Source organism: Vulpes vulpes, chromosome 14, assembly GCF_048418805.1.
Source record: "Vulpes vulpes isolate BD-2025 chromosome 14, VulVul3, whole genome shotgun sequence".
Classification (NCBI taxonomy): domain Eukaryota; kingdom Metazoa; phylum Chordata; class Mammalia; order Carnivora; family Canidae; genus Vulpes; species Vulpes vulpes.
The window spans coordinates 29,015,614-29,040,691 of NC_132793.1; the positions used below are offsets into that span (position 1 = coordinate 29,015,614).

A 25,078-nucleotide genomic window follows, 5' to 3' on the forward strand; every position below is an offset into this window, starting at 1 on the left:
CAACCTTACATTCCTGAAGAAATTCCTACCACTTCAGTAGTACATCACTTTTTTTCCCCTTTGCATTTTGTAGGTCTTCCCCCAGACATTAGAATAGTGCCCATTTCAGGAACCCTGGGTGGCGCAGCAGTTTAGCACCTGCCTTTGGCCCCAGGGCGCAATCCTGGAGACCTGGGACCGAATCCCACGTCGGGCTCCCGGTGCATGGAGCCTGCTTCTCCCTCTGCCTATGTCTCTGCCTCTCTCTCTCTCTCTCTCTGACTATCATAAATAAATAAAAATTTAAAAAAAAATAGCGTCCATTTCTATTTCTGTACCCTTGAAGCTTGATGTGCTCAATACTGGAGTACTGCTCAGTAACTACCTTATTAAACACAGACTTTATGTGGAAGAAATCATGGATATCTCCAACTCAAAAGTTGTTAGGTTAAAAGAAAAAGAAAAAAGTTAGGCTAGGTTATATGCATGTGTGTGATGCTAGGAGAAAGTTATACCAAAATGATTCCCCTCTCAATAGGATTGGTTACCATTTTTAGTATCTGCCTCCTACTTTATCATGTGAAAATGAATATAATCTCAAGTACTGCACAAAAGGCTATCAAAAGGAGTGTCTTCCAAAGATTTGCCAACTCACCATCACCAACAGCATGAGTATTCACTTCAACAAACTCATCTTTGCCAGTTTGGTACGTGGGAATGTCTCGTCCATTTTGTGAATTCTCAGTATGAGGCTGTGCATCTCTGTGAATGTGTATTAAAATATTTTATAAGGGAAGCAGCTAAGATTAGTGCTAACTTTTCCAGGGCTACCTTTCTTGACTCTATTAAGGACCTCATTTTCTAAAATTAAACACACACCGAATACAATATTCTTAAGAGTTTATTATAAACTAGTTTCACAGGCTACAAGGAAGTAAAAGGACTATGTACAGCCTGACGGGAAACAGGCAGGGAGCTGAGGAGGGCCAAGATGAGTCTAGGGCCTTGGTGGGCGCATTCCCGGGGGAGGGGGCCCTGAAAGGGAAACCAGACAATCCTGTGAGACTCCAAGAACAACGGCATAACAAACAAACACGTCTGTGGCAATCGGGCCCACGCCTCTGTGGAGCTACTTCCATAACTCTGTGGTCAAGGGTCAAAGAAGGCCTGAAGTAAGAGTAAGAAGTTTAGTCAGTGCCTGATCAGCAACTCAAATCCCCAGCCCCGACCGCCACCCCAGCCTCCCACACCCTGCAGGTACCAAGGGATCAGAGGGACATAACATACACACTAACTAGGGACTTCTCGGATATGTATGGATTTCTATGCTTATAAAACCCACCAACAAAAAGCCTGAACTAGAGACAGGGATCACCCACTGTGGCTGTGGGTTATCTTAAAGGCCACTATAGCGTGGGGCAAAGAACACCAATCTGGGAGGCAGGATGCTAAGCTCTCAGGGCCCATTATCTATTTCAACATTTCTCAAACTGGAGTTAAACAGAAACAACCAAAGGCCTAAGACAATCCCAGGGCCTTTGCTGGGGACTCTCAGAATGTATTTCACAGTGCCCCCAGAACACTGCCTTCTACACTGAGAAAAGCCCTGGGTATAGGACCACTCTAATTGCTCTAAGAGGGAGGGAACGCTGATTTTAAGAAATGCCTTTTCCCTCTTTCCTTTGTGGACAAAGTTGCACTCTTCACTTCCCTTGGCTTAAGGCCTAGAAGCACAGAGGTACAGCAAAATCTAACCTTCCCTCCATTTCCCATCCCAACATGCTCTAAAGAAGTCAAGTCACTGCTGTTCGTACTTACCTCGCATGCCCGGGGGAGGGGGCCGCATCCCCGGCGGGGGCATGCCCATTGGAGTTCCTCGACCAGGAGGGATCCCCATCGGCGGGCCCATGGGAGGCCTCATGCCAGGTGGTGGGCCCATCATGCCTACAGAGAAAAGGCCCAAGAATACAGCTCAAGTGTCTGCCTCGAAAAGGTAGCAGGCAACATAACAAAGCTGTCCACCAAGTTCTGAGACAGATGGACCTTCCACCCTCCCAGTCTCTCCTAAGAAACTGGGTCTTGAGCCAAAAGGTGGGGCTCCCTATGGCTCTTGTCTGGCTAGTTCCATGGTCAGTCACGCTGGATCTCAGAGTAATCCTGCTTAATTACCCAAACTCATCATCAGTTTCAGTCAATGTTTATGTCTCATCATGAATCCAGCTCAGGTTATCTCCCATCAGGTAGCTGTGGTCTCCTTAAAGGGCTCCTCACCTGGAGGCGGTGCCCCCCGGCCCATGGGTGGGGGAGGACCCCCACGGCCAGGCGGGTACTGGGTCGGGGCCCCTGCAATGCTGGCAGTGGCAGCAGCTGCAGCAGCAGCCACAGTGCCTCTTCCCTGCGGGGTCATCACCTAAGAGGACACAGAAGCAGAGTCAGGCAGAACAGGGCAGTGCAACACAGCATCCCACTCTCCCTCAACTCAGTTAAGACCCAGCAGACGTGCCATCCCCTAAGCTACAACCCGAGGCACCCGGCTATCTGAAACCATCTGCCAGAGAAGACCAAGCCTGAATGCTCATTCCCATCTACCAGGCCTGAGTTAAGGAGGCCCAGTCCAAATCATAGAAAGCACCAGCACTGTTGGTGTAACTACTAACAAGCTGTAAGAGAGCATAGCTCATGTTGTCATGGCAACATTCTGCCCCAAAACGGGCAGCAAAAATACCTTTTATGCATCTCTTTACTTCAATAGCATCAAAATAATGTACAATGTTAAGTTTTCCTTCTCATCTGATTCTAGGACTACATATAAAGCACAACGAAATACTGACATCCTGATGGTCGGAGGTTGGTTCTTCTGGACTCTTCCCAAACTGTGGGCCCTCTCTCTCTATCCTTCATTTTAATCACAAGAAGCTGGTGCCTTCCCCCAACTCCTTACCTGCTGGGATGGCCCACCAACCCCTCGGACTGGCCCTGCAAGTCCTGCAGGAGCCTGGGGCATTGGAACACCAGCTGGAATTCCTCTGCCAGCAGCCCTGCCAATCCCTGGGCCCCCGGCAGCTCCAGCAAGTGGCACTCGGGCAATGCCAGTCTAAGAAATAAAGAAATATGGTAAAATGCTTGGGACCTAGAGAATCAGAAGTACACTTTGGAATATCATTGCCAAGAGAGCCCCTAAGATACATGAGGCATCGAAACACCTTAAAAACACTACCCCGCCACCCATATGTGTTAATACCATTCCTCTTCCACCCAAGATTATGTGCCTAGCTGTCACCTCTACCATAGGCTAGAAGAACTTAAGAGAAAGTCTAGAGATAACACACCACAACTCAACCTATAATATTCCTATGAAAATTAAATCAACAAAGGGCCAGGACTCCATTTAAAAGGCTCCAGCAGACAAGAGCACTTGACCTGGCATCAGAGAAATGAGGTTCAATCCTAGCTGATTCTCACCTAGTGGGTGAAATTGGGCATGTAATCCCACAGTCTGGGACTACCTCCTCATCGGTCTTCTTTAGTATTAATTAGTACAATGGACTTGGGTTATCATATGACCAGTTGTGGTCACGAAGACTTACAATGACCTATATAACAGTAGCAATTTCTACTGGAAACCAATCCAAGAGTTATGAATATAGACATATACTTTAACCAAAAAATATGGTAAATCCCTTGCATTTATAATTGGAAAGGCTTCAATGTATGAGTCTCAATGTATGAGAAAAGAAGGAAATGATTGGGGTAAGTACTCTGTTCCTCACTTGAGAGTATTTTTAACATGACTTTTAAAAACTATACAGTAACTGGAAAACTGTTTACAGTGTTTAGTGAAAGAGCAAAACAAAGTATTACATATACATATTACACATAAATTTTAAAAAAAAACATGCATATGTGGACAAAAGTAAAATTAAGGACAATTATTCCTTTGATGATGTCTTAAAATGAAAATGGGGAAAACCTGGTTAGACGCTCTAAAGTCTGTTTTATTTCTAAATGGAGCTTGGTGTTTATGGAACTAAGACCGCCTGGGATCAAATGCCAGCTTCACCATTTATTAGCTGTGACACTCAGGCATGTTACTAAACCTGTTTATCTATTAAGTGGGAATAATTTATCTCAAAAAACTGCTTGTAAGGAGAAACTAAAATATTGAACTGCTTGGTATACAGCAGATGCTTAATAAATGTTAACTATTATTCTCTAACTGTACAAAATATATACATTCTGTTATTTGAAGTTAGGACTTTTTCTTTTTTAATTGAGAGAGCGCTCATGAGCAAGTGAGGGAAGGGGAAGAGAGAGAGAGAATCCTCAAGCAGACACCCCGCCAAGTGTGGAGCCTAATGTAGGATGGGATCCCAGAACCCAGAAATCATGACCTGAGCCAAAAATCAAGAGCTGGCAGCTCAATCAACTGAGCCACCCAAGCACCCCACAATCCAGCATTTTAAATTAAAGTCCTTTGGTTTCTTCATCCCCTCTTAACCCAGTTCTCCAGTTCTTTTCTAAAGATTTATTCATTTGAGAGAGAGTTAGTGTGCAAGTAAGAGCATGTGGTTCGGGGTGGGAAAGGGAAAGAATCTCAGGCAGACACCCCACTGAGCGTGCAGCCTGATGTGGGGCTCAATCTCACAACCTGAGCTGAAATCAAGAGTAGGATGCTTGATCAACTGAGCCTCCCAGGTGCCCCCTGGAGTTAAAGGACAGTTCAAGGTCCAGGTAGAATGCCATCACATTAAGAACTGACCAGATGGCCTTAGATGCCTTTTCTCCTGTGTACAGCAGCTGAGGGAAAAGAGGAGAGCTTTAAAGTTAGAACCCTCCAATTCTGGTTCCCCATTTCTACTTCCTACTTGTGGGGTAACCTCTTCGAGACTGCATTATATATAAAAGCAGGAGAAAAATCAGAGGATGCCTGTGAGTAATGCAGAGAACCTAACACAGAGTCTGGCTCACAGTAGGGCTTCCCCACCTTAACGTGGCCCTGGAGGAAGACTTACATCTTTGGGAGGAGGTCCCTCTACCGTCATTGAGACCAGGTTCTCCCCTCGAAGCAGCACCAGACCAAGGACTCGCTTCTCTTCTCTTTCTGCTTGTTTTGAGTTCTTTGGCCTGAAAATGGATTTAGGAAAACAAATAAAAAAGCAAGCATTAGGAAAAGGGTAAAGCTCCATTCACCTGTCTAGGGGCCTCCAAGATCTGTTTTACACTGTTATCTCCCAACAAATGGTACAAAAACTTTCTCTAAGACAGCTCCTCTGGACAGTCTTCACAGGCTGAACTCACCGCCCCTTTAAGTGGCTGTCTCCTACAGCAAGGGGATGCACTGACCAAGAGACAGGATAAGAGTTAAAGCCCAGCCCTGGCTCAAATGTTAGTCCATAACTATCAGGAAGGCCTTTACACAGTCCAACCTTCTTTGACATTACCCTACTCCCTCCCTCCAGCTTAAGGCCTGGTCAGTGTGAGGAGGCAGCCGGAACAACTCAAGTCCACTGAACCCCACTCAGCCCTTTGCACGCCAACACCCTTCCACTACCAAGTCAGCCCCATAGAATAAGTCACTACAGTCCTCATCTCACCTCAGAAATAGAAACAATAAAAGAATTAACTATATAGAAATTACACCTCTGTCCTCAAAGCACAAAAACAGACATTCCCAATGTAACTACCACAACAGGAGAGCAAATTATATAGGTGACCCTTGAACAACATGGGTTTGAACTGTGTGGGGCCACTTGTATGTAGTTTTTTTTTTTTTGATACAGTACTGCAAATATATTTTCCTTATGATTTTAATAACTTTTCTCTATCTCACTTTATTGTAAGAAGACAGTATATAATACATATAACATACAAAATATACGTTAATCTGTTTAGGTCATTGGCAAGGCCTCTGGACAACAGGAGGCTATTAGTAGTTCAGTTTGGGGCAGGGAGTCAAAAGTTATACGTGGATTTTCAACTGCATGGGGTCAGTGCCCCAAACCCTAGGTTGTTCAAGTGTCAACTGTAAATGTAAACTGAGAAATAAACTGTGCAAGATAGGGGAAGTGAAGAAAAAGCCAAAACTAATATTCTAAAAGCAAAGACAAAATGCTCTGATCTTTAAAAACTTATAGGTTTCCTTTTAATATTTTTTATATTAAATTAACAGCAGTTTTCTGTGGGTGAACATTTCTTCCTTTTTCCTTATCTAAATTTTCTTTTAAAATAAAAGCATGTATTGTTCTTCCATAAAAATAAAAAAAACATATAAAACAAAAAGCTACAAAAAAAATATCCCACCATTCTGGGTATTTAAATCTTCATACACTTTTATGTATTTTTAAAATGTTTTCCAATAAACATTTTTTTAATTATCAGAATAGTTTCATTAAAACAACAGGAGAGAACCATTTAGAATAGTTCTATGCTGACCTGCTGGCCCCTCTCTAATGTGTACCTGGCACTCAGCCATCCCTACCACACTGTCTCTTGTACTTCTTGACCTCTTGCCACAAAAAGAAAACAAGAGCCCTAAAGGGAATCAAAAGGAATTCATAGCTACCGACAACATAACATGGACCACTGCACGTGGCCAAAGAGAGCTGAATGATGACAGAAGTCACATAACCTCTTTGGGCCTCAGGATGCCTTGAATGTAATATGCACAAAAAGCTAGCCCACATTTTTTAATAGGCCAGAAGCTTAAAATCTGTGAGTCTTAAGACAAGGGAATTATCCAATTACATATAGAAGGGTAGAAAATATCTCTAATTGTGTCTATAAATGCCAACAAAAATCACTGGCCCCAAACCCACACGGGAAGCTGAGCACTTACCCTGAAGAGGGTCAGAGGCTTCTTAAAGCAGTTTCAGACCAGGCTGCATTGGGAGAGCCCTTTAGGCTACAGCTTTACAAATAGGCAATGAGGCCAGAAAATCAAGCTCTCCCCCCTTACACACCTGTGGGGAGAACATGAGAGCCCTTTACCCCAGTACCCAGGGGCACACAAAGTCAGAGAAACAAAAAGCCTAGCAGCCCTCCTTACAACTTTTATTCAGCTACAACTAGAGAGCAAGGCTTGCCGGGCTAATAACGAAGGAGATTTCTTAAGAGTCCAGTGTCCCCATTTAAATCTGCCCTCTAACACAGGAGAGCAAACCAAGGAACCAGCTGGCTACATCACTACCTGTCGCTTGGCCCACCCACCCAGTCCATTTCACTCACAATTTAAATCCCACCCCCATGCAGCCCAATTCTCACTTGATTTTCCTGAACTCATCACAGTCACAGAGAATCAAATTCATATGCTTGTCAAAAGCCTTGAAGGTGCCAATGAAGATCCGGCCGTCTTGTAGGATGCACCTCATCCTATAGTCGATGTGCTGCAGCATCTTGCTGCTCTTGCCCACAGTCTGCAAGGAGAAATCAGCAGGATGAGAGTCAAGCTCTTTTGAACCTATATATCCCTGGTCCTTCCTAAAAACCAGCTCTGGCCTTCTTTTCCATATGGCTCTCTCTCTCAACAGCTTCTCAGCTCTGTCTTCCTTTCCCGGGGAATTCTCCCACACCCAGTGTTCAGCCCAGACCTCTGCCCACAACTCTCTTACTCTCCCTTAAAATCAGTCTTTTTCATATTACAATTGCCTGTGTGTCTGCTGTGTCAGTTTCAGGGGTGAGGAGTAAGGTATCTCCAAACTAATCCAATCCCCCCATACCAGATTAGCCATCTGCCACTATGCAGGTTACAGGTGTGTGACTCCAGTGCTGCGGAACACCCACAGCCCAGTTAAAGGACGGAGTAAAACAGCTGGAATGATTGGCACTAAGGATCCAATCAGCAAGAATCTATTATCAGAAAGGAGCCTATGAGCTTGGAGGCAAGGCGAATGGAATCCCTAAATGAAAAATGTTAATGTGCCTCCAAAACTGTCTTTGGGAGGGAAACTTTCTGGTGGCCAGGGTGCTCATCAGTTTGAACACATAATGGTCTTTAAACTTCTTTATCAATCCAACAACCTTTTCTGCTTTATAGCCTGGCTTCCAAGGTAGCTTTGGTAAGACAGACTAAATAGACCTCACAACGCAAACTGCCAGGTGCCTTTGGCAGTTATACCTCTCTAGAAATAACCTGGCATTTGATTTGTGTATCAGCCTTCCAAGCGTCGTCTTCTTGCCAGTTACTGTGCTTGCTGTTCATCTCTGTAAGCTTGGACAAGAACAGGTTTTTCAACCCACCAATGTGTGGATCAGAACCTTGCCTAGAGACACAAGTTATGTGGCTCACTCTCCCTCAAATGACTGTGTTAACCAGCTACAAGCTGGTTAACTTAAGAGTCCAGTGTCCCCATTTAAATCTGCCCTCTAGATTCTAGCCACACAGATCTGAAGCCTTATGGCAACATTTACTGGTCTGTCCACCTTATAATAGCTAAGTCTTCCTGGACATTCACTGCGTACCAGGCACTGTGACAAGCACTAAATATCTTTTATTTTTTTAAACATTTTATTTATTTATTCATGAAAGATACAGAAAGGCAGAGACACAGGCAGAGGGAGAAGCAGGCTCCATGCAGGGAGCCTGATGTGGGACTAAATCCCGGGTCTCCAGGATCACACCTTGGGCCCAAGGCAGATGTTTAACTACTGAGCCACCCAGCAGTCTCTAAATATCTCATTTAATTCTAAAAACCAGGCTAATTATTATTCCTATTTTACAGATGCAGCCACTGAGGTCAGGAGAGGTTAAGTAGCTTGCCCTGTCTCACAGCCAGGAAGCTGGTTTGGAACCTAGACAGACTGAATCCAGTGCCTACTCTTCCAAACCAATCCTACAAACAATCCCGGCTTTCGGTTCACCCAACACGCAACAGCCACAGAACAGAGCGCTCTTTCTAAACACAACTGCGTCCACGTCATTGTGCTGGCTACATCCTTCCACGGCATCCCTCATCACCAACGGGATCAGGCAGCATGGAAAGCCTTTAGTAGCCAGGTTCCTGCCCATTCCTCCCATCTCTTCTTCCATCCCTTCCCCCTCGACCCCTGCAGGAACTCTCAACAGTGCGGCCCTTCACGCCCTGCTCTTGGAGTCCTCCCAATCTACAATACTCCCTTCCATCGAGGCTGGGGAGACTCCTGTAACAACCTGTTAGGGCTCTGCTCAGGAACCATCTACTTCAGGAAAAAGTTCTTATCCCGCCCCCCCCCCCCACCGTTACTTTTACGCAGTGCTTAATTACCACTCTGGATCATATTACCTGTGTCCGCAACTAGAAAGCGAACTGAGTGAGTTAGCCCCAGTGCCTGAGAAGCCAGACACGCTCACACACAGACCTGCCCCGCAAAGGAGTTGTCGAACCCTTCCTCCATTTTCGGTTTCCCTCCCATTCCCTCCTCCCATCTACTAGACCCAAGCACACTCTCTAGTTTCGGCCAGAAGTCCTCCCCCCTTTCCGCAAGTCCCCCTCAGACCCTCACCCCGTTTCACGAGTCCTCCTGAGGCTCTCATGTCTGTTCCGAAACCCCAAACGCGCATTTATTGCGCAAAAGTTTACTTCGTGCCTGCAGGATCCCAAGCACCGTGGCTGCAGCGGCGCGGACAGCCGCGGGCCCATCCTCGCCACCACCAAGCGACCCCGGCCTCCGTCCCTCGGTCCCAGCCCTCCCTTCCCCCAACCCGTCCAGAGGCCAAGGTCCGAGTCGCCCCCGCCCAGACGCGGCAGCTGCGGCCCGGGCCTTCGCCGCCATGAGCGGCCAACCCACGACCTCCTCCCGACCGGCCGCGGTCCCCACTCCACGACAGACTCGGAAGTTCCCGCGCAGCCGGCCTGCCCGTCCTCACCATGGTGGCGGTTCTGATGGCTCCGATTCCCGCCGGATTGCCCTCAGCAGAGGCCTAGACGCCCGCCACTGCACCGCTTCCCGCCGCCGCTACCGGAAGTGCGGCCGCGGATAAAATGGGGTCGGGTAAAAACTACTTCCGGCCCGGCGTCGGCTCTTGAGTTCCGGCCAAAACGCCGACCTGGGAGCCTAGAGCCCCGCGGGAGTTTAGGGCGGGGCCAACGTCACACAACTTTTCCCGGGATATTTGGTCACCTCCCTAGCTTCAATCCGTTCCGGAGCTGCCCGCCCCGCCCCTCCCCATTACCTCTGGGTCTCCAGGTCCCACCGCTCTTCCCCGGCCTGTCCTTTTCTGTGAACTTGCTGGACGAGCTCCTGCCTTAGCACCTTTGCAATGCTAGTCGTCCAGGTACCTGCACGACTCCTGCCCGAACATCCTTCAGGACTTCAGCTCAAGTAACATTTTCCCACTGAGGACTTCCCTGGCCATCCTTATTTAAACTGCAGCCTTCCCACCCTTACCTGCTTTATCTTCCCCCTTAATGGTGATCCCTAATATACCGTGTTTCTGTTGTTATTCCTCCCCATTAGGATGGAAATTCTGAGGGTATAGATTTTCCTTTGTGTATTTTTCGTTACCGCAATGCCTAGAACACTGCTTAGCTCAAAACATATTTCCATGAACAAATGAGTCAATCAACCAATCCCATCCAGTCCTATGACTTGTGAATACTACCTAAATGCTCAGGAATTTCATTCAGATTTATTCCTCTAACCCTGGGCGCTTTATTTAACTCGTGGCCAAAAACTCCAGCCACCTGCTTGACCTGGAGGTCTAATATACTAAATATAACATGGTGAGGGACGCCTGGGTGGCTGAATGGTTGAGCATCTGCCTTTGGCTTAGGTCATGATCCTGGGATCCTAGGATCGAGTCCCGCATCATCATCCCCGCAGGGAGCCTGCTTCTCCCTCTGCCTATGTCTCTGCCCCTCTCTCTCTCTCATAAATAAAATCTTTTTTTTTTTTTTTTTTTTAAGATTTGCATGGGCCAGAGCTGGTCTACAGTCATCAGGCAAACCACAGCTGGGAGCAGGGTCACCAAGGGACTTGGATGTGCATGGGGAGCCAGGGTGACATTGACGCAAAGCATATACTGCATAGTGTCTGCACCTGAAGGGCTGCAGCAAACAGATATATCATGCATACTGGGAGAAAATAAAAACAGCATAGCATGGTATTATATTCCATTTCCACCGGGGAAAAGATTATGCTAGGAATCTCATTGCTGACAAACAAGGGCAGATGTACAGCTAGGTTGTCTTCGAGGGATGATGGGGGGTGTCACTAGCAAGGTTGGACCCCAGGGATGAAGGCCTGAGGGGGCATGGTATCAGGACGGTGTTTAGGGGTCTTTAGACCTATGAATTGACACAGGGAATAGCTAAGAAGCCTAAAGCAGTAATTTGGGGGCTAGAGAACAGTTGGGGGACAGTTAAAGGACCTGACCCTGGAATCTGGAAGACTGCAGTGGGAGTGTGGTTAAAGGGTCCCTGGATCCAGAGGACATGAACAGACCACTGAGGAACAGCAGTACTTCCAGAGGGTAGAGAATGATTCAACAGAGACGAAGGAAGGAAGGAAATAAGGAAGGAAGGAAGGAAGGAAGGAAGGAAGGAAGGAAGGAAGGAAGGAAGGAAATAAGGAAGGAAGGAAGGAAGGAAGGAAGGAAGGAAGGAAGGAAGGAAGGAAGGAAGGAAGGAAAGGAAGGAAGGAAAGGAAGGAAGGACCCACCCTGGGAAAAGAGCCTTCCCAGAAGTCAAAGGGAGCTCGATAGGAGAGGTGATAGCCCTCCAGTGCCCAGAGACTTGGGAAGGCCCTCCCTTCAGTTGGCATGTCTCCAGAACCTAGGTCATCCTGCCCATGCAGAGACTCAGTCAGATTCCCCTGTAAACCTATTAGATTGATTTGGGACTTCTTGTTTCTCAAGGGTTGGATTCATGTGGGAAATCCAGGCTGGGATTTGAATTCCTTTCCAGACAGGGGAGAGACTGAGGTACACAGCCTGAGCTGATCAAAGAGGATTTTACTGGAACAAAAGGCCAAGAGAAATGGGGAAAGAATTGATGTATGAAAATTAAACAAGTAGACCATTCCTAGATTACTTAAGTAAAGCCTTCTATGTTTTTACTCCATCTTATTACAAGTCTCCATCGGCCACACTCTCCACACAAGGAAGGCTTATTCCCCAAATGTGTCCAGTTATATATGCCGAGGGGTGCCCCCCCCAACGACCCCCTCCTCCAGCCATTGCACCACTTCCCACCTAAGTGCATCTTTCTTGGGCAGTGAGGCTTGACTTAGGGCTACTGAGTGGCCCACATTCTGCACAGATGGGAAAACCCACCTTTCCTCAAGACTTCTGAAAGCCCCTCAGAGATGAATGAGGTAGTGGTCTACAGCCGGCAAGTCCTCTGTCCCCTGAAGTCTGTTACGAAGAGACAGCAGGCTAGGAGCACCTGGGTGGCTCAGTGGTTGAGCATCTGCCTTTGGCTCAGGTTGTGATCCTGGGGTCCTGGGATCAAGTCCCACATCAGGTTCCCCACGGGGAACCTGCTTCTCCCTCTGCCTGTGTCTCTGCCTCTCTCCATGTGTCTCTCATGAGTAAATAAATAAAATCTTAAAAAGAGAGAGAGAGACAACAGGCTAAAACTCCACCCACGAGCCCTCCCTGAGCATGTCCTCTGATACAAGATGAGGTATCACATCCTGCTCCCAGCCTCCCTCCTGGCCCTTGGAAAGCTTCTCCCAAGAAAGCTATTTCCTGATGGATTCTGAGGTGTGCCTTTCCTAAGCCCTGGCCTATCCTCCCCGTACATGCAGAGCTTCTGTTCTGTATACTCTGGGCTTTGTTGAGGGGTAACTTCTAGCCAAAGTCCTGTTCACACTCCCTGCACACTTAAGGTGTCTCAGGATGGATTCCCCAGAGAGACAACAAAATGGAGGGTTGAGTGGTTTCTCAGAGAATGAGGGCAGAAGCAGACCTGCAATGTGTGGCCAAGAAGCCATTCTGTTTGATGGGGACCTCTGGATCTCTGGTGACCCTGTGGAGGTGTTGTCTCCCCATATCAATTGGCCACAAGCCAGAGCTACCAGTGGGGAGGGTGCAGTTCCCTGTGGCTTCAAGCAAGCCCCAGCAAGGAACTCCTCTGCGCAGCCCCAGGAACAGTAATGTGGAGCGGCAGGGGTGCTGGCCCAAAGAGGTTATCTGGGCAGAGCTCCCCAGGGTGTCCACATACAGATTATCCTTACCCTATGTGACAAAGGCTGACCAAGTCTCATCTCCACTCCCTACAAGCACACAGCTCCTCCCTGAGCACGCCACCTTATCCTGTCTGCCTGCCTGCCTCTTCTTTTGCTGAGATCCACCAGCACTCCCTGAACACATGACACTGCTTCCCAAGATGGCCACAGGATGTTGGGTGAATGTGGATTTACTGCTAAAGCCTCCCCTGCAGCCCCTGCACACACTTCCCACCTAAGTGCATCCTTCTCGGGTGATGAGGCTTGACTTGGGGCTACCAAGTGGCCCACATTCCACACAGATAAGGCTCCTCTCCTGAATGTTCCTGAAGCCTGGTGAGGACCAGCATGTCTCTGAAGCTCTTCTCACACTCCATGCACAGATAGGGACTACTGCTCACCTGGCACTTGGGTCGCAGTCTGATAGATTGCCAAAGTCTTGCCCAAGATCCCTGCCCAAAGAAGGCTTCTCACCTTACTGCATCCCCTGGGTTCTGATAAGATTTGATTTACAGCTAAAGCCTCGCCCACACTCCCTGAAAATATCATGCTTCTCGCCTGAGTACATCTTCTGGTGAATGAGGAGGAGTCATTTTTGGCTAAAGCCTTGGCCACACTCACTGCACGATGAAGGCTTCTCTCCCAAGTGTGTCCAGTCGTGTATGCTGAGACCTGGCATACTACAAAAGCCTTGGTCACACTCCACAAACATAAGACTTCTCCCCTGACTGCATCCTCTGGTGTTTTCTGAGGGTTGACTTATCACTAAAACCTTGCCCACATTCCAGGAACACATAGGGTTTCTTCCCTGAATGTGTCCTCTGATGTCTGATGAAGGATGACTTCTCACTGAAGCCTCGGCCACACTCACCGCACATATAAGGCTTCTCCATTGAGTGTGTCCAATGGCATCTGATGTGGGTCAACTTAACTTTAAAGCCTCGCCCATACTCCCTGCAATCATAGGGTTTCCCTTATAAGTGGGTCCTCTACCTTGTAATTAAGTATGATTTCAGGCTACAATCTGGTTCACAGTCCATACTGCTGACTGCTCCAGATTTTGAGGCTTCTTTCGCTCCTCAGTCTGTTTGCACGAGGTTTCACCTTGGAGCTAAGGTGGGCTCTATTTCTACCACCATTATGCCTTCTCTAGTTCTTGCTGACTGTCCCGGGGGCAGGCTAAGGAATACACCTAAGGTCTCTGTCTCCTCTGTCCTCCCACACAAGGGTTGGGAGCCACCTTCCCTCTGTTGACCTTCTGTATTTCCACTCCAGCAGTTCTGAGCAAGATACTGCTGCTCCTGATGCCAGGGGCCAGAGTCTGCTGGATGGAACTGATTCTCTACATATAAGCCCAGAAAGATCTAGTGCACATGTTGGCTTAGGAATTGCTGACAGGAGAAGGCCAGAAGGCAGGAGGCAAATTCTGGGTAGATTTCTGGCTTTGGTTGTGCTGGAGAGAGAGAGTTTTCAGTTAGAGAAGCCCTACGTAGGGCCGCCGGGCAGCTCTGTCTTGTCCTAGGACAGAGCATCTTATGCCACATCTGTAATTAATAATACATATACAACACAATTTGTTCCTCACCAATAATTCCTTTATATTCATTTCTGCACATTCCATTTTCTATTGCACTCCACAAAATCCATAACAAAACACGTGAGACAGGAACCTTTCAAGTAAGCACTGTGTGCTGTAAACAGCTTCAGTTACCTTCACCTTCCCTTTCTACTAAATAATCTAAGCCATCGATACTGACATCAACACGTAACTGTCCATTACTCAGTTCTACTTGGACCTAACCGTCTTTGTGACCTATATGAAATCACCTTCATGACTTTTCTTATTACAAAACAAGACTGATCCACGTAAAAAGCCACTTGGTCTGAAGAGCTTCCAAATGTAGGAAACGGTATATCAATCAGTGGTTACAGAGATTATATATGAAATAAATTGTGGGGGCACCTGAGTGCTCAGTCCATTAAGCATCCACCTTTGGCTTAGGTCATGATCTGGGATGTTAGGCTCCCTGCTCAGTGGGGAGTCTGCCTCTCCCTCTGCCCCTCTCCCCACCTTCTCCAATTGTGCTCTCTGCTCTCTCTCATGCTGACTCACTCTCAAATAAATAAATAAATAAAATATTTTTTTAAAAAGAAATAAATCTGAATTTCAGGCTTCCCATCCACATACAAATACTTACTAGAAGTTTCTAAGTGCTAGGTTCTCTATTAAGCTCTGTAGATTCAGTATTAGACAAGAAAAACATGGCCCATGATTTCAGGATTCCAGCACCTTATGTCCAAACCAATCCCATCACAAGCACATCAGACTTAGCTATGGGATTTGCTTTGGCCAATGATGACTGAAAAGCTAGTGCCACTTCCAAACAAGTTTTAAGAGGTACTATGTGGATGCCTGGGTGGCTAAGTTGTCTAAGTGGCTGACTTCAACTCAGGTCATGATCTCAGGGTAGTGGGATCAAGACCTGCATCAGGCTCTGAACTCAACAGGGAGCCTGCTTCTCCCTCTTCCTCTCCCCCTGCCCGTCCCCTGGCTTGTGCTCATTTAATCTCTCTCTCAAATAAATAAATAAAATCTTTAAAATAAAGAAAAGATGCACTATGTGATCCCATCATTGCTCTTTTCCCCTCTTTCTTAACAACCTCATGACTCAGATGAGTCTGTTCTTTTTGTCTGAATTCCAGAACCAAAGAGCTGAACTACATCTGAACTTAGACAAAAGGCAATATAAGTGAAAAAGGAACATTTGCTATGACAAGCCACCAAAGTTTGAGGGGGTTTGTTATCACAGAATTATCTAGTCTAAGCTAACTCAAAAATTCCCCCTAGGAAAGCTTTAAAGATTATTTCAGTGGAAATTGGCCCACTTATTTCTAGCTGTAGAGAAGAAGAGACATCATAACATGAGTATGTAAAGAATTCGAGAAAAAAAGAAAAGCTTATTTTGGAAGAAAAACACTATGATCTCAATTTTTGACAAGTCTAAGAATAAACTTGTGCTGTCTTATAACCTAATAGAAATATAAAGGTAAAGCACAGGTGACAGAGAAAATGGTTTTATCGTAATATGTGATGGGCAAAATCATTAAAGTTCACAAATTCCTTAAGGATATGAATAGAGATACAGAAAAACAACAACAACAAAAAAAGTATGTGATACTAGTCCTCTGGATCAGCCTAAGAACAGAGAAAGAAATAAGAGAAAAAGCCCAAAAGAGCCCATGAGAGACTGGAGAACTGTAGAATATTATGTGTTGAGCAAAATAAAGGAATCGAGGCTTCCAGTATCGCGAATAATATGAACTAGGTCATTTTAACATTTTCCTTTGAACCCATTAAACGTAATAACAGAGAAGAAGAGAATAACAGGACAAGAGAAAACTAAAAATAAAAACAAAATCTAGTTAGGCTGACCAGCTAAGGCTAAATCAAAATCCACAGAACCAGACCAAAATGGATGAACCCAAAATTGATGGAATCAGATCAAAACACAAGGGACAAGATGGAAATGGAAGAAAATGTGATTAATTCATATCGGGGAAATAGCTATGCCATTTGAAGGAAACTGCTGAAGAAATTTCTGCCTGAAACTAGTTTGTGTCTCCAAAAATGTGACTCCTCTCTACATGTTTTATCTAGATAAAATATCTAGAACGGCACGATCTAATGTGGTAGCCATGAGTCACACGGGTTTACTGAGCACTTGAAAGGTGGCTAGTCTGAATTAAGATGTGCTCTCACTAGAAAATACACACCAGAGTTTGAAGGTTTAGTACCAAAAAAATCTAACTTTTCTATATTGCTTACATGTTGAAATGGTAAGATTTTTTATATACTGGGTTAAAGAAAATGTTATTAAAATTAATTTCACCCATTTGTTTTTGCTTTTTAGAATGCAGTTACTAGGAAATTTAAAATAGCCCACCTGACTCATATATTTCTACTGGGCAGCACTAAGCTAGAACAAGCAGTGGGACAACTCAACTCACAAGCTAAACCTGGCTGTCTCCTACTATATAGTCCACAACCAAGAATTTTTAAATAGTTGGGGAAAAAAGTCAAAAGAATAATCATATTTCACGATACATAACAATTATATGGAATTCAAAATTCAGGGTTCACAAATCAAGTCTTATCGGAACATAGCCCCACTCATTCGCTTACATGTTGTCTGTGGCAATTTTACTCTCCAAGGGCCAACCCCGGAACAGTTACAGAGAGACCATATAGCCCACAAGCCTAAATTTATGTGGCCCTTTACAGAAAAAGCTGGCCACCTCTTGATCCAGAGTAATGTCCTAATTGAAAGTGTTTACCAATCCAGGTTTAAACAACCAATGTAAGTTTTTTTAAGTAAATGAAAAAAAAAATATGACTTACGAAACCCAAAAGCCATATAAACTCTGACACGTAACTGTGCCTTTTGCACTAGAAGACATGTTCACTACTCTCTCCGTTGCCAACTGTCCCCCTCTCTCCCACCTCACTGGTCACCTTACAGTTCTTTATGCCCGACAGGCACATCCCTTCTGGAACATTTTAGCACAACAAGTCCCTGCACCAGAAATGCTCTTAACACAGACACCCAGAGTTCCAACTCCCTTAACACATTCTATCTTTGGTCACATGGTCCCTCCTCGTTGATTTCAAATCCCCAGTTGAAAATTTAGTCAGGCACCTCTCACACTCAATACTCCCTTATCCTGCTCTATTCTATCCTGATGTTATACTCTGTAGCGTTTATCACTTTCTAACATACCGTGTTATGAGATCCCTGCATCTAAAGCTTTTGGTTTGTCGTCTGTCACCACATACTAGAAAGTAAGCCCTAATGGGCAGGGGTTACTATTTTATTACTAATGTGTTCTAAGTGTCTAAAATGTTTTCTGGCACAAGTAGATAGCCAATACATCTCTACTGAATTAATGAAGGAAATAACACATCCTTACCCAACGAGAGCAGATTCCTATAATTCTCTAGCAACACTTCTTTGTAGAGGTTCCTCTGTTCAGAGCTTAGTCCCTTCCATTCTGCATCCGTGAAGACCACAGCCACATCCCGGAGTGTAACCGGTACCTATAAACAAGCAGTAGGTTAATAGACAGCAAACCACCATCCATTTTCCCAGTGTGAGGAGTCGATCCTTTCTGATGGCCCTGGAGAGCCTGGATATGTGAGAAGTTGACCTAGTTCTTTTCAGAGTACACAGTTCTCTGTATCAAGTTCTTTGGGCCCCTATAGGCTTTGTGTTAAAATCTAAGGGGCACACAGCTGACACATAAAAACACATTCCTGGCCCTTGGGATTTCACTGGCAAAAAGATCTGCAAATCAATCTGCAAGCCCCAAGCAATGCTCAGGAAAGTGACCTTGAGGATTCATTTTATTTATTTTAAACTCTGAGATGGATGAGGAGAGGATGGGCTGGAGAAGGAGAGCACAGGTACATGGGGGCTTGTGCTGGGCATCAGAGGACGGTGAAGAGTTAGAGGAAAAAAATGGAACAATCTTCAACTGCAAAGAAAAGATGGGGTCAGTGATGTGCATCTGTAAGGGAGGCAGATTACTAAAATCTGTCTTTGTAGGGACACCTGGGTGGCTCAGCGGTTGAGTATCTGCGTTTGGCTCAGGACGTAATCCCGGTCCTGGGATCGAGTCCCACATTGGGCTCCATGTGAGGAGCCTGTTTCTCTCCCTACCTGTGTCTCTGCCTCTCTGTGTATCTCTCACGAATTAATAAATAAAAAATCGTTTAAAAAAATAAAATCTCTCTTCCCTGCCCTAATGCTAAAAATAAAGCCCCTAATGCTTCACTTGTCACATAGCGAAGTATGTCATGTGTGCAAAACAGTTGGCAGGGGAATGGCAGTAATGTTCAAGGGAAGGGACATTTACAGAGAATTTAATCTTCTTTTAAAACCTGACACTTTATCAAGGTATAATTTAAAATTCACTGCTTTAGAAGATTCACCCATTTTAAGTACAGGCATTCCTTGTGCAAATCTCAGTTGCCATAGTTTAGTTAAATAACACCAAACCCCGACCAAAATGGTTCAAATGTCAGTTACTGTGGCATATTAACTGCAAGTAACGGCCTCAAGCAGACTCTGAGGCCAGCTCTCCAGTCCGCCAATCACTATGTAAATGGCAGGTGCACATCATGGCCAGTAACCAATTATGTCACTTCTTTTGAAGTCTACCTCCACACACTGCAGTCCTTTTACTATGAGTAAGGCCACTGTCTATGTATGGGCCTATTTCTGGACTCTTCTGCTCCACCGGCCCACCTGTCTATCCTTATACCAATATCCCTGTCTTAATGACCCTGGCATCATGAGAGATCCTGATAGCTGATAATGAAATTTTCCAACTTTGTTCTTCTTCAAGAATACCTTGCCTACTGGGGGGCATATAAAAACATATAAAACATATAAAAAACAAACCATGAAGAAAAATGAAGCACAAATACTACCATAAATGAATCCCAGGCACAATGTTGAACAAACACAAAAGGGTACAGACTATGTGATGACATTCATTAAAAAACAACAACAACAAAAAAGAAAAAAGCAAAAAGTAGGAAAAGAATCTGTGATGTTAGAAGGCAGGAGAGGACTATCCTTGGGGGAGTATCGTCTGGAAGACTAGAAGGCCTAGAGGAGTGTAATACTCACAAGTGGCAGTGTTCTGCGCCTTGATCTGGGCACTGGTTACATGGCTGTGTTCACTTCCTGAGAGTCTGGGTACATTTCTGAACTGCATACTTTGTTATATGTCTATTACAACTCAATCAAATATAAAACAAACAAAAACATGTTAACCTGGTCGGGTTAAAGTGCTTCTTTTCCTCAGAAAACTGCTGATGATCTACAAAGTCTGCCCATAGCAGTAGTGCACAATGAGGACACTTCCTAGCTTACACACCTGATCTTCAGAATTTGCGGCAGCAGGTGAAAGTGCCAAAAAAAAAAAAAAAAAAAAGTGATGTGATCCACATACTTTTAATACTCTGTGACCTAAGTGCTCACAATTTAGATTTTTTAAAAAGATTTTATTTATTTATTCACGAGAGACACAGGAAGAGAGAGGCAGAGACATAGGCAGAGGGAGAAGCAGGCTCCCTACAGGAGCCTGATTCAGGACTTGGTGATCCTGGACCCCAGGATCACAACCTGAGTCAAAGGCAGATGCTCAACCACTGAGCAACCCAGGTGCCCCTAGATTTTTTTTTAACAAGGAATTTAATAGGTATTTAACTTGAAAATACTGGAGACACATTTGATGATAATGCTTTTCACACCAAACGCTCCAGGCATAGGGTCTGATGGTGATAGCGACCCTTGAGGACCACACATAGCATATTACCCCTGACCACAGATATTACAGACGGAAGCAGGCATAAAAGGAATGAAAGGTTCGCAATGTGCATCCCTCTTGAAACTCAGAACAGTACAAAGACTCTACAATTCTAATTCTCTGATTCCTGTGAAGTTACTTCTTATAACCTAAGCAGTGGTGCTTTGTGATCACACATTTACCTGGGCTCCCTCAACTGCAAGTGTATTTTAACTGTCATCACTAGGGCAACTGGCCTTTCTACTGGGTATTTTAATTTCCTAAAAAAGAGAAAGCATATAGCCTGTTGGTCTCATGGAACTGCAGCTTCCCCTTAACTGTTCACCACCAAAATCCCCATTGTTTTCAGCAGCACTGCTGAGACTTCAACCTCCTATGCTAGTTCCAAATAAAGCCAGTCACCTGAGGGAGCACACTGCTGGTTCAGTTCTTAGACCTGCCTCTCCCCCAGGGGAGGACGTTGGCGCCTCTTGGCAATTCTTGGGAGCTGGAGCAAGGAACAAGATCAGCTCTCAGTAACACTCCTGCTTGAAAAGAGGGCCACTAAACAGCATGGTTTTTTTTCTCAGCTTGCCCCTCCTGGCTCAGGATCCTTGCTCTATGAGCAAACTGGAAAAAAGGCAACAGGTCTCTCGTGATTCGTATGATTTTACTCATATGTGGAATTTACGAAACAAAACAGATGAACATGGGGTGGGGAAAGAAAAGAGAGAAACAAACCATGAGAGATTCTTAACTATATGGGGCACCTGGTGGCTCAGTCCATTAAGCGACTGTCTTTGGCTCAGATCGTGATTCCAGGGTCCTTGGGATAGAGCCCTGCTCTCTCTCAAATAAATATATAAATTAAATCTTTAAAAAAAGAAACACTCAGGATGCCTGAATTGCTCAGCGGTTAAGCTCTGCTTTTGGCTCAGGGTGTGATCCTGGAGTTTAGGAATCGAGTCCCATATTGGGTTCCCTGAGAGGAGTCTGCTTCTCCCTCTGCCTGTGTCTCTGCTTCTCTCTGTGTGTGTCTCTCATGAATAAATAAATAAAATCTTTAAAAAAGAGAGAGAGAGAGAGACTCTTTAGCTATAGAGAACAGACTAAGGACTGATGGAGGAGAATGGGTGGGGGATGTGCTAAGTGGGTGATGGGCATTAAGCAGGGCATTTGTATGTAACTGATGAATCACTGAATTCTACTACTGGAACCAATATTGCACTGTATGATAACTAACTAGAATTTAGATAACAATTTTTTTTAATTTTTATTTATTTATGATGGTCACAGAGAGAGAGAGAGAGGCAGAGATACAGGCAGAGGGAGAAGCAGGCTCCATGCACCGGGAGCCCGATGTGGGACTCAATCCCGGGTCTCCAGGATCGCACCCTGGGCCAAAGGCAGGCACTAAACCGCTGCGCCACCCAGGGATCCCTAGATAACAATTTTTTAAAAATTCAGCAATACAAAAGTAAAAAGATGTCCAGTGTGCAGTTTCCTTAGGGCAGATATGGAGTAAAACTTAAAAGTACACTTAAAATTTTAATGATCTGTTTTTCAAAAATACCACTTACATTGAAACGCTTCCTGGACTCTTAATATATACTCTTGGGTATATTTTGCAACAAAGAAAAACACACAAATGACTAAGACAGTCTCTGACACACAGGCATGAGCCAATGCCTTTCCTCTTTCCAAGAAATAAAACATTCGGCTCAGGTCGTGATTCCGAGATCCTAGGATCAAGTCCCACATCGGGCTTCTCACAGGGAGCCTGCTTCTCCCTCTGCCTGTGTCTCTGCCTCTCTCTCTGTCTCTCATGAATAAATAAATAAATGGAATCAGGGAGAAAGAAAGAGAAAGAAAGAAAAAAAGAAAAGAAAAGAAAAAGAAAGAAAGAAAGAAAGAAAGAAAGAAAGAAAGAAAGAAAGAAGAAAGAAAGAAAGAAAGAAAGAAAGAAAGAAAGAAAGAAAGAAAGAAAGAAAAAGGGGGAGAGAGAAAGAAAGAGAGAGAGAGAAAGTGAATATGCATTCATTCTCTGGGAAATAAGCCAGCATTTCAGGGGGGAAAAAAAAAAAAACTAACCCGACTCACCAGCATTTGGGGCTTGCCTTCCTTTTCTTGGAGCCCGTCGGTAGCTGGAGAAGGCAAACCTGGGGGAAGAAACAGCAGCTCTGAGGGTCGGCGCCTATGACGCCCCCAGAGCAGCTCCTCTCGGCCGGAGGGGCAGGAAGGAGCCCGGGGCACTGAACCATCCTCCCCAAACCCCAGCTCGCTGTCCCCCGCCCCCCTCCCGGTGCCTCTGCAGGCCCACCAGCTCTCACCTTCTGCTGTGTGATTTTGAGTCCGTTCCTTCATGGTCTCTGTGTCTCCCCTGTCTTTCAGAGGCAACACCCGTCCCCTGGCCCTGCTCTCAGTGGGCAGAGGGTCAGGCGACATCATGGCCCCAGAGTCAGCCTGGCATCTGCCGTGAAATTCTGCCCAAGGGCCAGTGGAAGTTACCTCATCTCCAGATCAACTTGTGCTGCCTGTGCTGCCTGGGCTGACTTCTGGGTGTCTGACTTGTAAAAGCCCATCCTGCTTCCATGAAGCCAGGACCTGTGCTATGGAGATGCCATTCGACAATGCTGTGAGCTTGACTGTGGGCCCGGAGCCCAGGCCTCCTCCACAGGGGCCCTGTCCTCTCATACCTCTTCATTTGACGTGGCACCTCAGGCTCCAGGGCTTCCTCGGACTTCACTCCTTCATCCCTTTCCAGCCTGTATACCCTCAAGTCTGGCCCCTGCCACTCTTCCTTATCTGTCAAAATGCACAATTCCAGGGCACCTGGGTGGCTCCATGGTTGAGCATCTGCCTTTGGCTCAAGGGTATGATTCGGGGTCCTGGGATCGAGTCCCACATCAGGCTCCCCACTGGGAGCCTGCTGCTCCCTTTGCCTACGTCTCTGCCTCTCTCTCTCTGTATCTCTCATGAATAAATAAATAAAATCTTAAAAAAGAGAGAGAGAAAGAAAACCAGTAGTCAATTCTACTTATAAAACTAGATGCAAAAATCCTAAATAAAACATTAGGAAACTAAATCCAGCTGTACCTTAAAGAAATAATAAAACATCATCACCAAGTAGACTTTATCCCAGAAATGGACAAGACAGTTTAATGTCAGAAAACCTACCATGAGAGGACAACTTCCAGTTGTCTTTTAGTAAACTGATTAGGTGTGTGAGTGTTTGGATATATATGTGTGTGGATACATGTGTATAAATCTAAGGTAAAATATTTCTACCTGAGAATCTCCTTGTTAACATGTGACCCAACTGTTCACATTTTTGCTGTACTGGCATCGTCACATCTATCCATCCACACAGGTGGGTACACGGACATTCAGTGTAGCAAACCCTTCAGGTTTTCTGCATGCATGTAGATTGTCATAAGAAAATATAGGAAAGATAGGATCTAAGGGACTTAAATATTTACAAAATATATAAATGAGTGTAAAAAACCAACTTCAATCTGGATATTGTTATTTCCCAGAGAAATCAATTTAATTATCTTATTTTCACTGTCTCATCTTCCCAATGGTGAATAAATATCTCTCTTACTCCATTACAAGAGACCTCAGGAATGAGAATCTATCTATGGCTATACAGAAAGTATAATTCATATTATACATCTGCAGAAAACAAAAATTGTCAGCACAATGTGTCACAAAATTCCACATCTCAACAATACCTCATGGACAGGATCTTCTGGCAGTGCACTGATTGTAACAGGTGTCTCAGACACGGCAAGTTATACAATTTATATAGTACATCCAGATTCATTTCACTGTCCTTTTCTGTTTGCCAAGTCCACTGTGAGAAATCTATTTCCTTATAAAAATACAAACATTTGGAGGTACCTGAGTGGCTCAGTCAGTTAAGCATCTAACTCTTGGACTCAAGTCATGATCTCAGGGTCCTAGGATGGAGCCCCATGTCAGGTTCCCTGCTCAGTGGGAAGTCTACTTCTCTCCCTCTACCCCTCTCCCTGCTGGTGCTCTCTCGCTTTCTCTCTCAAATAAATAAATAAAATCTTTTAAAAAAATAAATAAAAGACACTTTGAAAAAAATCATAATTAGGGGGGCACCTGAGTGGCCCAGTCTGTTAAGCATCTGTCTTTAGCTCAGATCATGATCCTGGGGTCCTGGGATCAAGCCCCAGGTTGGGCTCCCTGCTCAGTGGGGAGCCTGCTCCTCCCTCTCCCTCTGACTCTCCCCCCTGCTCATGCTCTCTTTCTCTCTCCCTCTCAAATAAATAAAGTATTTTTTAATATCATAATTATGTTTTTTAAGATAAAAAAGCTAAACTATAAGGTTTAGAGATGCATATTTAGGTGACTGGTCTTAGTGAAACTGAGGGAAAGGTTACTTTTGGAAGGGAGGGACAAAGTTGTGATCAGAATGAAACAAATGGAGGGATATCTAAGGGGAGACCAACAAAGTTCTCCTTTTTGACCTGGGTGTTCACTTCCTTCTCATTCTACATACCTCTTTTATGTGGCTCTGTTTCCTGTGTTGTATTTTATCATAAAAGGGAAAATATATAATGGCACAAAAAAT

The 25,078-nt window shown here is 45.1% G+C and overlaps 2 protein-coding genes across 2 annotated transcripts; both read right to left on the reverse strand.

Moving 5' to 3' along the window:
- Positions 1–862: 862 nt before the first annotated feature.
- On the reverse strand, positions 863–10,106 carry SNRPB (small nuclear ribonucleoprotein polypeptides B and B1). The gene is made up of 7 exons (XM_026012399.2): positions 9,821–10,106; positions 7,240–7,391; positions 4,992–5,103; positions 2,921–3,073; positions 2,251–2,389; positions 1,798–1,923; positions 863–1,146 (listed from the first exon to the last, which is right to left on the reverse strand). The coding sequence occupies exons 1-7, from the start codon at positions 9,821–9,823 to the stop codon at positions 1,136–1,138; spliced, it is 696 nt and encodes a 231-aa protein (XP_025868184.2). The 5' UTR covers positions 9,824–10,106; the 3' UTR covers positions 863–1,135.
- On the reverse strand, positions 863–23,195 carry ZNF343 (zinc finger protein 343). The gene is made up of 10 exons (XM_026012400.2): positions 22,806–23,195; positions 22,576–22,634; positions 18,091–18,217; positions 7,240–7,391; positions 6,815–6,938; positions 4,992–5,103; positions 2,921–3,073; positions 2,251–2,389; positions 1,798–1,923; positions 863–1,146 (listed from the first exon to the last, which is right to left on the reverse strand). The coding sequence occupies exons 1-4, from the start codon at positions 22,921–22,923 to the stop codon at positions 7,348–7,350; spliced, it is 348 nt and encodes a 115-aa protein (XP_025868185.1). The 5' UTR covers positions 22,924–23,195; the 3' UTR covers positions 863–1,146; positions 1,798–1,923; positions 2,251–2,389; positions 2,921–3,073; positions 4,992–5,103; positions 6,815–6,938; positions 7,240–7,347.
- Between the last annotated feature and the right edge of the window lie 1,883 nt (positions 23,196–25,078).

Bases quoted from the DNA above. Each gene is read 5' to 3' on its own strand.
- ZNF343 (XM_026012400.2), bottom strand. From the start codon at position 22,923: ATGATGTCGCCTGACCCTCTGCCCACTGAGAGCAGGGCCAGGGGACGG. The intron at 22,635-22,805 runs GTGAGAGCTGGT...TTCTTCCCCCAG, and splicing joins TCAAAATCACACAGCAGAAG to GTTTGCCTTCTCCAGCTACC. The intron at 18,218-22,575 runs GTGAGTCGGGTT...GCTTGTTTATAG, and splicing joins AAGGCAAGCCCCAAATGCTG to GTACCGGTTACACTCCGGGA.
- SNRPB (XM_026012399.2), bottom strand. The intron at 5,104-7,239 runs GTGAGAATTGGG...ATCCATTTTCAG, and splicing joins GATGAGTTCAGGAAAATCAA to GCCAAAGAACTCAAAACAAG. The intron at 1,924-2,250 runs GTGAGGAGCCCT...TTTTCTCTGTAG, and splicing joins CCGGGGGGCACCGCCTCCAG to GCATGATGGGCCCACCACCT.